The 15364-nt window shown below is 30.8% G+C and overlaps 1 protein-coding gene across 2 annotated transcripts in view; it reads left to right on the top strand.

Moving 5' to 3' along the window:
- Positions 1–15364, top strand: part of LOC111041891 (WNT1-inducible-signaling pathway protein 2) — a 162331-nt gene that overhangs the window by 52415 nt on the left and 94552 nt on the right. For both annotated transcript variants that reach the window (XM_022326336.1, XM_022326335.1), the window contains exon 3: positions 11998–12107. In XM_022326336.1, coding sequence (XP_022182028.1) covers positions 11998–12107 — 110 coding nt within the window. The remainder of the gene's footprint in view (positions 1–11997; positions 12108–15364) is intronic.

The following is a 15364-nucleotide window of genomic DNA, read 5'->3' as shown; positions in this document are numbered from 1 at the left end:
GGGTACCTACGTGTATCGTCGGGAAACAACGACCGCGAGTCCGAATCTGTTTATCGATAAGCGATAAGCACCTCGCCCCTGGGATCGGCTGACAACGATATTTTTTATCCCCATGCTCAACGCGTCCTGTTTTCAAAAATTAAACCACATCGTAATCGAGAGACAATGGTAAATTTTTAAATTGTAGTATTATTGTTTTTAAATTTTGTACACAGGTACAATAATGTCCGTATTTACAATTTTTGAGAACTGGGTCACCATAATTTTACGCCCCCTCCCCCCCCCCCAAAAAAAAAAATAAATCCACTTTTTTTTGATTTTTTTCTAACACATTTTTAGTTATAATTCTCAACAGTCAAGTCATGGTTGTCTATAATATACAACAGTGTTCATGTTAAAATAATATTGTAATTAATAATAATATATAATATAATTATCATATATATTCTATATGCTAGGACGATTTTTTTCCAAAAAAAAAATATTTATTGGTACAATACTACACCGGGTTACAGCAGCGGCCGGCCGCCCTCTAAATAGATCAATATTTTGCCGCCCTGGGAAAAAGTCCCAATTGCCCCCTCCCCCTAAATACGGCCCTGGATACAATCGACGATAATAATGACTGTCACCTGACTCGATGTAAAATTTTTTTACTTGTTGAACACCACTGCATTGGCAATTGGGAACTGCACTGTTTAAACAAGACTTGGCCCTATATAACATCGTTTATCGAGATTTGAAGATTAACAATAATCTACTCTTAAAGCCGTTAAGGAATGAAGGTGGGACATGTTCCGTCTTACCAACACAACAGCTGGACAATCAGAAATTCATTATTTTCTATAGTACTTGATGTACTTAAATATAATATTTTGCTTATTCGTTACGAGGACAAGTCAAGATTCAGTACCACTTATTCAATTCTATAGATTTAATTATGAGAAAAGATCATTTTTCATTTAACGCTGCAATAAGAAATTAATTCAAACAAAACCAATTTTTTGATACAAATCATTGTTAAAATTACCAAGTTAATATCTCGGAATATTCACACAAGCAAATTCTATTAAAATTTTTTTAGGAACAGTTATTTTCTGATGCTAATATTAACTCAGCTATGAACTTAAGTGTATAATAATGTACATGTCCAAATAAAAATATGTGTAAAAGAATCATAGGACATAGGTACAAAAATTATATGATTTAATCACATGTCGTGATAACTCATAGCAATAATAATGATGGCTGCTGATCTAAAAAAAAATATAAAACTAGTAAGACTGATAAAACCTAAAGAACATGGTCTGCAACTACAAAATATAGCGAACAAAGCTATTCGACTATAATTTATTTATTTACAAATAACTAGTAACTACTAACCGTGGATGGAAAGATACATCGATCTGGATTAAAACAAAAAGTTAATATAGAAATGAATGTTATTTCAAGCTTTCAAAGTCGTTTCTCGATCTTCACTTCTACTAGAGAAGCTTTTGTTCAGCGAAAAAAAATACTATGCTAAGCGTAGTAGAGTAATAGACAGTAATCCTCGGAAACAACTATATGAACGGATATTATAATAGTACGATTGAATTTAAAATTCTGATTCGTTTTATAGTATAATACATTATGCTAAAATTATTATTTTAAAGGTTAACTCTCATTTGGAGAAAAAGTATAAAAATTTTTGAAAATATTTAATTTACATAACTTAAAGTCATTGCAAAACAACATTTATATCGTTAATATAACTTGTTACGCTTTTTTTTACTCATTTGAATTATAGGATAAATTTTTAATTTCACATCTCGAAGCAGAATATTTTTTCTGAGAAATTCAAAACATAAAATTGAATCTTAAATAAGTGCCTTGTTGATTATTTAAGTTAAAAGAATTTAAATTTGTTATGATTGGAGCAGTGGATCAACATTTTATGTTGTACCCTTGTCGAGCCACTTCACTCTGCACATCTCTACTTTAAATCACTTATAATGAATTAACTACTCGTTCAAAATTCAATGTTTATGTATTTAAATAATGAATTTTAAGAAATATATTCAATTAAAAATGTATGTTATATTGTACAAACAGTACAAAATTATAGAATCGTAATGATTATGGACTGGAAGAAAAATAAAACGTTGTCTTGCAATGACTAAAAACCATCAAAAACAAATATTTCTAAAAACATTCATACTTTTCGAAGTAACAATAATTAATAAGTTAAACAAATCACCATGTATAATATTATATAATATGACATAATGTTTGTACGCTGGACTCATTAATGATTCGTACTTAACATATCATATCAAATATTGTTCTACTTACAGAGGCAAGTCACGTCTATATATCAACATTATTCGATATTATAACGTATATACGGAATGAAATCAATCTTTGGTATGCTGCTTTTATTTTCATTTCGTATGGGACCCACGCGATACATATCTTTTCATAGTGCCTCGTTGGTAATTCGTAGATTTATATTCATAGTTTGTGACGTTCGTGATCGAACAAAAACATTATATACCGTACAACAATAACGAACAATGAACAGTGTTTAACCCAAGTCGCAGATTTTTAAACCATTACAACAATAACGGCAACTCGAGGCTTTTATATTAAACATTGTGTATATCTTTCGCGATTTAATTAAATCTGGCAAACACCTCGATTAAATAATAATTAACGAATTGTTTAAAACAATCGGAAAAAAATCCGGGGGCCATCGATTCCAGTTTAATAAAAACGAGTCAAATTAATTAAAATCTTTACTTCATTAAAATATTGAACCACCGGAGCGTCGCAAATGAAATTATGAATATAGATTACCTATATATAGTGTGTATTCAATTATTATGTACTCCATGTTTTTAAATTATTTTTGATTTCACCAGATTTGTTGTGTCCTCTCGCCTTCGACTGTTACCCATTCACAAAGACCGATCTGTTGTGGCCACTCGCATCATTTTAATCGTACTGACAAAATTCTCAACGAGAAGTGTGGCTGTTAAACTTTCACGATAATAATCTATACGATCGCGTGCTAATAAATTACAAATCAATTTCCTTGAAACCGAATCTACTGAAAACTTTATACATTTTCTTGCTGATACATGAGATGTAAAGAACCGTGGCAAATATTACAAAGCGACAAAGTTAATTTTAATTGTTGTGATTACAAGATGTAATTTCCGAGTGTGTTTCTATGAGTTATTATTCAGAGAGCGGTCGCGGTTTCATATTGGTTCCGTTTGGACAAAACGTCTTGAGAATAAATTATTAATCAGTTTCCTTCAAATCGAAGCCACTGCAAACTTTCCCAATTTTATTTTCTTTCTCACACGTGAAATGTAAAGAACCGTGTCATATATTACGCAGCGACAAATTTAATTTTAATTGTCGTGATTACAAGATACAAGTTCCGAGTGTATTTCTATAAGTATAATTATTCAGAACGCGGTTTCTTGTCGGTTCCGGTCGAACAAAACGTCGTGAGAATAATGCATGAAACGAATACTAATAATAATAATAATAATAATAACAATAACGACAGTGGCGAAAATAATAATTTTCGGCAGAAGCATAACCAAATTGGTTGGATGTTTATTTATTCATAATTCATCTTGAGGGTGGTTTTTTAGAGTCCATTGTTATGTGCGAATCATCCGGAAACGTATACGAATCAAAGTCGCATAATCAATATGCCGTGGAGTACTATTTCGTGCTGAAATATTTTCCAGACTTTTTTTAAAAATTTTATTTGGTATAGTTGGCGCGAGTCCTGTGAAGATCGACCCGGACTATTTGGGATGGCGCGCAAGTTATAATAATACTTAACGCTTTAAATCGATTTCAACAAAATATTCAGTTTAATAATAGTTTCAACCTGCAGCAGACAAAAAATATTGTATTAAACGCCGAGACTGCATACAGACATTAGAAATGCAAAGAAGTCATCACCGTCAAACACTTTCCACACAATGTCACAAATTCACGGACATTATAATGAAAATGGAAATCTCGAACAACCTTTATGAAGCTGTGAGACTAGACCCGAACAACACCGACAAAATCATAAAATTCCTAGAACTCCCGAAATTGTGCAACCGTCAACCTTACATTATGATAATATTTTTGACTAAAAAATGTAATATTATGCAATTTCAAAATAAATCAGCAAACATAATGTTGTCGTGATACAACACTTTATTCTTATACTTCACTATGTTTGTGAGTTGGAATCATATTAAGTGACTGGCGATCGCTGACAATCGTACCAATGAATTAAGTCACAGACATGTAATTTTACACGAGAACTGTTTTTCTTCTCTGTTAAACCAAAATACTGTACTCACACTTCTTCGCGTTCGTGTTTTTTCTCACTATTGGAGATTACTTGATAGAATACAATAACCATTTGATTTTATTAATTCTATATTCAATACAGTGACATAAATCGTACATAATAAAATGTAAACTGTAAATCAATAGTATTATTGAGATGAAATAGTACGGGTTTGTTTCTTCTTGCTGATTCTGTTTGTCGATAAGCAATCGACATGATTATTTTATTATCAACTGCGATGTTTATGTTTTATATAGGCCTACAGCACATAATACCAATACGATATCGTATTATCTATAACGTATCACTGTTATTAAGTTACTGTAATTAAGTAACTCATATTATTATTATTATTATTAAATACATTTTGTCCACATTGCCCTTAACAATTTCATTAAATTAGAGAATGTGTTCGTATGTATGCATTTCACAATTCAATGGCAATTATTATAATTACTATAGCAATGTATTCGTATACGGAAATACGTAACCGAAAGGTTTATGCCAGTTAAAAACATCCGGATTTTCACATGACTAAACATTGAACAGTAAGTGATAAACCGTTTTTTTTTTTATCACCAATTGAAAATGGTAATAATCGTGTTTGGATGCAGTCCTTGTGATCTCCAGAATAACCCTTGAGTTATTAAGCCAATTTATTTTTTCATACAACAGTCTTTAAGACGGCTCAAACATCTAATTATAATACATATAGTAGTTAGTATAATATAGTGCATTTGGAAATAATTATATTTGATTCCGGTATAATATGTTACATCATAATATTATGTTTATGTAAGGTACTCAAGAACAAATTTTTAAAATCAGAGTATAATACAGAGAGAACAGATTCTTTTTTAAATGAATAATAATTGGGCCCCTGTAATAATATCGACTAATCAATATTTTGCGATGGTTATACTTTCATTTTACGTTATCGAGAATAAATATAATATGCTAATTGTACAAAAGTAAATATTAAATGTTTTTTTCTGTCTCACCGATAAAAGTATTTGCATATTATCTCATATTAATATACATAATATTATATTGATCGTATAATATGTAAACGAATTTTTTTCCGAAATATTTATTTAATACAAATACATATTCAATTTTGACGTAGCAATCAATAATACGAAATCAAATATTGCCCCGAAAAATTGACATATAAATGACAATCAGGTGTTAGTTTTCATAAATCACTCATCGACCATTGCCCAATCATTGTTTTTAATTATTGATAACAAGACAGTAATTTGATGGCTTATACATGGGTTAACGATCACACGTGATTCGCTCGTCATATTTTATAATCTAAAACTCTATACATTTCGTTTAAATAAAAGAAGTATAATATTATATTATTATAAACACTTATTATTTTTACTCTTAAGTTAAAAGCTACTGATCATTTCCAACAGTTTGTAAATTATTTATTGTTTTTATTATTGAAATATGCCAATGCAATAATAATCACTACAACATTTTTTTTTTATACATTTAAGTATTAAGTTGTATAAATCTTTAAATATTTAGGTAGCCTGTAGAGTTTTTAAATTTAGTATATATAATTTAAAACAGAAAAGACACAATATTTCAGTATAATGTACCTACCCTAGTAAAAAAGCTATTCGTATTAATATTGTGCTGCCTTAGCCATTATTACATCGAGCTCTCTAACATAATATTAAATAATACCCATCAGTGTATGACTATAGTAAATTTCCACATTTAAATGTGCCATTGATGTTCTGAATATCTGATCAATTGTACAGTATAATAATATAATATTACTATCCATATCAAATAAATCAATAATACTACGATATTAGGTATTGGTATAATATTATGTACAAAAGTTATGTAGTGAAATTGCATACACATAACGCCGTGTTACATTTGATATTGACCCGAATATTATAATATCGTCAACTTCAATATACCATAAATAAGTAATAACTAATTTAATATTACCATATATATATATATATTATATACTACCTATATCAATATACCATCAAATACTATTTTCATCGTTTACACACTTACAATACACTTCCAATAACTTCAACAGAAACGCAATGCAAGCAATACATTTAATTAAGTCTGAAATGTGGTGGTCATTTATTTATATCTACTAACTTCTTCATCCATTTAAAAATGACAAGATAACAATATTGATAATATGTTGAACTCTTCATAATATTCACATGTAGATGACTTGCACAATAGTAAATGTCAAACGTTTCGCATTAGACAGTCGAATTTTCAAATTAAAAAAAAAAAAATGTTGTTTACAGTCCGAATTCGATACGTCAGAGTTGCGAATCAATATCAGTACCTAACATGACGATTCTCCGTGACTGATCTATTCACGTACGCGCCCCATCGCGGCGGACAAGTCTAAACGTGGTAATTATTTCACGGTATACTCTCGCTCGTGCCGCTTACCAACATGGACCGAGTGAAACACGTCAGAGTAATACTACGAAAATCTATAGTCATAATATACAAGGTGGTTGTTTCGCAGTTATATTCCCTTAGGTTTTAAGTATTATAATATGTGTGTTTTTCGAGAATGATTTTCGTTTACTCGATTCGAAGCGCACAACGTCTTTAATGATATTGATAAAGTAGGTCGTCGTTACGTTAGTTCGGTAAACGGCTAAACATCGGAAACACACCCAGCGCCCTTGTTGCCTTATTGGTCATCCGTATGCGTACATCGAAATTCTGTACGTTATTATTCTTGATATTCCGTTTTGGAATATGGCAATAAAAACCAAACCAAAGTATGGAATAAAAGTTTACTACAAGTGATGATATCGATCTATGCGGAGAGAACGTTTTAATTAGTATAAAATTGTTGAAAATTCCTGTACCTATAGTATATATATATCAGGTAATAAAAGAGTAACACTGTGTATATTACATTTAGAGGTACTTACAACGAAATTTGGTGTGTGTCTGTGTTTATTGTCTGAATTCCGTAAATATATCGGATCGCTGATTTCGCTGGAATTTCGGTGTAATTCTGGGAAGTCGGGTTCAAGTATAATATGGCGCGAGTTGAATGGGTGCGCGATTTTTATCGGTGCAAAATTAAAAATAAAAAAATAAGGATTTCTGGGTAGTAAATTAGTGAATCGTGATTGTTTAAGAGTATAATATTATATAATATATATAGCATATTACGCGTAGTTCGGACATGCTGCTTGGTTCTTACTGTATATTTTATTGCCCACCCCTCTACGATAAAACTTTAAATCCTACTATGACATTAACTGTGCTATAGACTAGAAGCATGTTTTTTTCCACTCCAATTAGTGATTATCCCCGGGTTTCTCACCATCGCCGATCGAAGTTTATCGGAAGTCTGTCGAAAAAATATTTAGAATCCAGCAACACACACACACACACACACACACACACACACACACACACACACACACACACAATATATAAAGTGATAAAGATACCATTACGGTTGTGCAGAACGGTGTTTTTGATAAGATCACCGGTTATATCCGAGAAAAAATATTATAAATGTATACAGTGCTGCTATAATACGGGTCCAATCGATTAACATGAATATATTATGTACACACGCATTTGCCATGCACCTAAATCTAATATCTATATAATGGTCACAGCGCCACCTTTTTAGGACCGTATTATTTGATATAAACCAGCTCGTTGTTAACTGTTTTACACCGTTTCAACAACGAATTCATGCAATAAATAATATATTATACTATAGTACTATAATAATATACGTGCATGCGTGTGTGAGCTTGATGCGCTCAAAACGTTCATCGTGTGTTGTCATGAACGAAATAATTATTACCTATGCAGTATAAAGAACACTATCAAACGGAGGGGGCAAACGATTAACTGCCGAACAGTACGTCCCGTTTGAATAGTAATGTAGTTTATCGTACTCGAAATTAAAGTATCTAAAAACGACTTTGATAAAAAAAAATCGACGTATTGCTGCTTTTTATGACTTTGATTTTTATGCCCATTTCGGTGCATATTGTTATTTTCACTGACTCTTCACAGTAATAACATGATACAACGTCGAGTGCACAAGCGTTATAAAAAATACTCGTTTGTCGGGTATAAGTACAACCGTCCGATAAGTGAGGTCGGTCGCGTTAATACTTGCAATATACCAGCTAGGCACCCAATATGCGACGTTCGGAAAAAATCGAAATACAAACGAATATAACAATCATAACTCTTTGATGTGCGATCGAAACTAGTGAGGCGAGGGAAAAAATATCGTTTGCAATTATTTTTTTTTGCCCGACGATGCCCGCCCACTTCGAAGAGTATCACTATAATAATATCGCATATTGTTGTTGTATAGCAGCCATCGATGCCATATATCATAAATATTGAATCCCCACACTCGATTTTGATGGATCGACGCGAACCCCGGCGAACGGCCTTAAAATTAAAAATGGTAAAAAACTCACGATGGTACTGATAATTCGTTTTCATTATTTTCGTTATGATTATCGCGGACAAATCGTTTGAGGGGTTGAGATCGATTTCGCCGTAGTGCAGGTGCCCCTGCTGCTGCTATTATGTCCTGTTGTCCTGCCTCCGTAGACGCGAGCGCACCGCAGGAATAAACTTGTAGTACTCTGCGGACGGGGGAGACTAGGGGGGTACACGCCCTAGCCACCCCTCCCAAAGTTCTGCCACCGCACTCGGCCAGCAATTTGAGCGAGTACAAGAAAAATATCTTGGATTAATATCGCCAATATATGGCGTGGTTGGTGGACGGATGTCAGCGGAAGCGGATGGCTCTGCACAGTTCGAGGAAAGCAATCTTCTCGGCCTACATCCCCCTTTTGTCAAATTCCCTTCCGCGTGGCCCTAGACGGTTCCGATTAAAACCGAATTATTTTCCGTCTCCGGGCGACCGTAAAACGGATTAAAACGATGTGGAGGAGTAATTTGGACACGCTCGTATTTATGTTATCCTCGCATATCATATTATTTTATTAGTATGTCCAAAATATTCCGCAATGCAGACGAAGATGTGACAATTTCTCATGAAAAGCCAGGACATTTTTAAATTTTTTCATTTGTAATATTTGTCTAAACACCGTTTTAAACTTGAGACGTTAAAAATTGAAACTATTTATTAGTTAGGTATTTAAAAAAAGGTGTCCTTATCGTTACGTCACTTGTTTTTAGTTTCAAATAAAGTAGTAGTTGTGAGCATAAGTGCAGCTTAACTGAATTGTTTGGTACGTTTTTTTTTTTAACAAAAGCCCGAAAAATCATTTAATTGTGGTAGACTAAAATATTTTTTCACGTATTTTATATTACCTGCAGTTTTATTTTTCAATATTACGAGTACTTTGAATATTTGAAGAAAGTTGAAACGTAAAGGTTACATATTATATTGCAATACAGAATTCACGATAAAATAAATAATTATTCGTCAATAATTGCATCACTAAAAATATATATTTGAATAATAACATAGAATATAATCAGTTATAGTAAATTTGTTATTTGTCGAATTTATATTTTAAATTTTAGTGAAAATGCAAGTAATAATATGCTGTAAAATCAAAAAAATCAATTAGGTACGATTCTATAAAATAGTATCTTAAGTTATATAAACACAAATAAGTATAAATATTAAATATACATATTATACATATCTTTAATTTTGATGAAATTAGAGGTGTTAATTACATCTTTCAATAATTTCATCTAACGTTACTGTCAACTGTCTTGCTGCTTTGTTAAATATAAAAATATATTAATATTTTTCGATTGGCACAATTGACGAACATCGATTTATCATCGTTCAACAACATCAATCAGCGCAATAATTGATTACCTCTTTAAAACGAATCAATTGTTTTTTTTTACCAGAAATGTACTGAAATTTTTTTTTGAAACTTTTTTCTAAAAATATTTGCACTTGCTAAATTTTATTTTTCGAAGGTTAGTAGTACACGCCTATTCAACAAAGTGTTGTTATTATTATTGGGAATTAGGTATAATAACCGTTCAAATGCAATAATTATTATTTAAGGCACTCCTCATCAGGCCAATTTTACTCTCTCCTTAATTGGCGGGATTGCGTCTATCGCTTTAGTGATTTTTTGATTGCATGTTCGGAATGCCACAAGGTATTGTAATATTTGTTTGGGTTGTATAAGGCCCAAATGGATGAGACGACTAAAGAGGAGTAGGCAGTTGTAACATTATATAAAATCGTATTAAAACGACCTCAGATAAACCCCACAAGAAACATGCATTTGACGATCGTAAAATCGCTGACGTTGATGCGAATTATTTAAGCATCGTGTAGGTGTAGAAACAACTTGTTTTATTATTATTTTCATAATAATTATTATATTACGGTCTTCTTCGAACGTAAAGTTGTCTCGGTCGTTAGCGCACTCGGCCGATGCATCATATCCCCCACTTCTCTCTTGCCAGCCCATTCCATTGGTCTTAATCTTTAGTTTTTAAGTTTTCAACAAACTCGAATTTGATGCACACAAGAAATATCAAACATTTTTACATGATTCACGAGCACAGGAAACCCATTCTCCCGTCTATTGTTGTATTTCTCCTCATATTCTGTATAATGTCGTTCAATGAAATATATAGTTGTTTAATTATTTTAACAAGTTTGATTAGGTTATTCAAATTTTAAGTTAACATAATATAATAATATTGATATTATTCATATATATATATATATAAGTTCAAATAATATACTATAATTTAGTTACAAATATATACAATATACATAAGTACTGTATTATTGTTTTAAATTAATTTAAACAATAGGTATTTATTATTTAGTAATTTATTATCACTATATATTATTATAACTTTTCTCCACAACCTTAAGATAAACCATTAAGACTTAATATTGAAGAAATTCTGTTTTAAATTGCGTTGAAATATCTCAAGTTGGATGTAGTTTAAAAGATTTAAACGTTTAATATGCATATAACTAAAACAACAATACCAATTAACATTATTTTAAAGATATGAAATAAATTATTTGAATAATACTTTTACCTTCCATAACGAAAAATAATGTTTTTGAAATTAATTATAATAATTACACTTTTAGAATTTCATTATAACAATTTACAGTTAATTAAATAAGCTTCGTATGCAAATTTATGAAGGTTATAATTTAAGTATATTATATTTAATGTTTTTATATAACTCCACTCTTAAAATATACATAAGAAAATAATTCACGAACACTCATAAAATACATTGTAACATAATAAAGCATGATGTAAGGTCTTATTATTGATGTTAAAATATGTTCTTTCGTTTATTTATTTCATTTTGACTGCTTTAATAATTATAACTACGAATTTACGTCATATTATAATTAAACACAAGGAGGTATTAATAATAATAACAAAAGAGAACTCATTCAAGATGAATGTTGTATATTTTATTATTATGTTATTATTTCACTATCGGCAGGAATTGAATTTGATAATAACAAAAATGTGCCTAATTGTTATAATAATAATAATAATAATAATAATAATATTATATCATATTAAATTCAATTCGTCTGTTTGTTAGGGAAACTCACACAATTCTAATGTCAAACACGATTTCAGGTGAAATGATCGTCTGGTTTTCCGTCATCATAGCGACGATCGGTTGGTGCGTGGACTGTTACATCGAAGACTTGTGTCCGAATTGCAATCTCTATCAAGATTCAGCTGAGGTAAGTACCTTTCACGAAACGCGGGTATTGACAGGGCGTGTGCATATACCCACACAATATACGTATACTCTATTTTATATAAATATATATATATATATATATGTAATATGTATAGGGCGAAGAGTTTTCGGACGCGACGACTTTAACTATTTAGTGAGGTATTTTTTTTGTATTTTTTTTTTTTGCGGTCGGTATACTTGTCTTGATTTTGGCCGGAATTCAGACATCTCTGTGGTCCAAGGGGCGTGGCGCGAACGAACGTAAGTAGTGCAAGGTGGCCGGAATGTGGAACTCAACAGGAGTCTGGGAAATGATGTGCGAAAACTATGATAACTGGCCAATAAACTAAAGCATTGCGTAGCGTTACAAAAACAACTCAAGGGAACACAAACGTAGTCCGCCCTCCAAAAGTACATTTTTATCACGAAATTTACTAACGAAACATCGTTACGAAAAAATGTCGAAACGTGTGACTGCTTGTACGAATTTCAACAAATCTGTGCGATTTCTATTGCAAACACGGGTTTCTGCATCAGTTGAATACGAGACTACGTAGTACGTTGTGAGATTTGTCATTTAATGCAGAGCTGTAAAATGAATACACTAAGAAATCATTAGACGATAGCGATTGGGCACAAAAAGTTGGCTAAATATGTGATTTGAAAATTCATGAGACATGCAATTAATTTTTTTTTTTAATCAAAAATTTCAAAGTCTAATTGCATACACAACTGTTTTATGTCAATCTTTGTTGAAATGATACATGGTAAAAAAAACAACTTTAATCAAATAAAATTATATTAATATTATGTTCTAAAAAACTAATTTGTATTTAAAAAAAAAATGATTGAATTATTTATAGTATTTTTCTGTATATTTTATACAGACATTTATATTTTTCAAATATAAAATTTATTAACGTGAGTATCTTTACTGATTACGTGATATGAAAACATTTAGGTTTTTACACCACTTTCTTTAAAGTGCTTCAATCCTAATACACGAAACTGTACATAGTAATATAAACATTATTGTATACAACGAATGGATCTCTTATGAAAATTGTTTTGTTTTATATATATACAAATATAATTTAGCAAAAAATCATCAATTGGTATATTTTTTTAAAGGGCTTAAAACCCGTTTAATATATATATTAATTAATTAATTATATGTGTTCGTTTAGTGAACTTTTGATTAATTTCACGTACGAGGATATAATTACTCAGAAATGTATGAAATTATGAGTAATCTTGTTAGTGCATTTATTGCGTATATAGAACTAGGTATTACTATATTTATACACATATTATGTAATATATTTTTAGTAGGCGTGCTACTTGTAAGCCAAACATATTGTGCCAACTAATCAGTACAACTCTGGTACGTGGACTTACAGAGTAATTCAATTTTAAACTTGCTTGCTCCGTTCGAGTTAGGAATATTGAGTTATTCAAAACATGGAATACGACTGCGAATAGTACATGACTTAGAAGTTCTTTACCTGCCTAATTTTAACATCGTTTGGACACCATATTTATAATAGTTCCATCATCAATGATGTAACACTGCACGAAGAGCATTCAAATGAAAATTAGGTATTAGATTCAGTGGCTTTTACGTTTAAGTTTAACGTTGGATACATTTTAATTTAATTTCAAACAAAAAATACGAACACCCAACATAAAAGAGAAACCTTCAATTGGATCCAATTTTTAGAATTTTAATGTGGTATAATATTCGTGATATATGTGGTACCTTATGAATTCCAAACCAAAAAATAAAACATTCGTTAGCATTCAACTTTAACGTATGGGTACGACAAGAATATTTACTGGTCAAGAATTGTTAACATTTTATTCGTTTTTAACTGGAAACTCATTTCGTCTACTTTCCAGAATAACTTAATAAGACACGAGATATTTATATTTAAAACTCAATACGATTTTACTGGGAATAACTTAACAATCTGAATCAAGCATAATCAATTATTTCAAATTTTAAGTCAATTTAAAACTGTTCTTTTCTGACCGATATTGTGGTATAATCATTGTCCATTAAAGTTTATTGGGTTATAATATTTATTTTTGTATCCAAACTATCAATTTATTACCAACATAAATCTCAATAAAACAAATTTAAAATAAGCAGGTACCTTTCTGCTGTAGAGTTTAAATGAAATAATATAATATCAAATATAATACACAAGAATGGCCAACTTCGTGTATGTTATATCGCATTTAAAAACTTTTCGGAACTTCGGATAGCCTAAGGCTCATCAATATTGAAGTTCTATCGAACTTTAATGGAAGTCAACAAGGTTATTCAGTAGGTATTTGCATTTGCACGTTTAGAATATTATAGCCGATGGTGTTCGGGATATTTTTATATTTTTTTTTAGTTCGTAGTTACCTATTTTGAGTACCAATGTATGTGGTCATTTGACAGTCTATGAAAATGTTCGTTATAAGTATTCGAGTTTGTTGAATACTATAGTATAATGGTTATAATATTAGTTGAAAGGTTAGAGAAAAAAATTCGTTCTTCTCGACGAAAGTTATCCAGATAATTCGGGCAAAACTCGTCCTTCGGGGTTTGTGTTTACACTTAAAAGGCTAGGATTTCTGGTTACGACACCATTGGTACCGCCAACAAAAACAAAAACTACGACATATAGCATGACTATGGTAAACAAAAGGGCCCTAAGTCAAACAAACCGAGAACATTGGCATTTTTGTCTTCCTGCAGACAAGACCTGTCTCGTATTCTCATGTCACAAATAATGATGAAAAAACAACTTAAAATAAAATTGAGGAAAAATACTTTATACTTACAAATACTTTTTCCAAATAAATTGTTTACACTCTTGCCACAATCAAATCTGTAGTCTTAGCTGAGTTAATGAATTGCAGTTATTATTATTTGAATTTTCGTTTATGTTGGGATTTCTACAGCAGTTAAGACTATAAAAAAAACGAATATGCATTTTATATTAGAAATTTTGTATTGTTTTTTTAGAAAAAAATTTTACCAACCTCTCAATAAAGATAACAGCCCTAAAATCATATATGTGTTCTAACTTTAAATAGTAAAAGCTTGTAACCTGTATAATCTAAGCCGGATGCATACTAGCAGCAAGTGAGTGGTTGGGGATATAAAATGTAATTTCATACATCTAACAAATGTACTAGGCTAATAAATAATAACCATAGATGTTGATGCCTCATAAATAAACTACACAATTACATCACACATGC

Source organism: Myzus persicae, unplaced genomic scaffold, assembly GCF_001856785.1.
Source record: "Myzus persicae strain clone G006 unplaced genomic scaffold, MPER_G0061.0, whole genome shotgun sequence".
Lineage (NCBI taxonomy): Eukaryota > Metazoa > Arthropoda > Insecta > Hemiptera > Aphididae > Myzus > Myzus persicae.
This window is presented reverse-complemented; position numbering and strand designations above follow the sequence as displayed.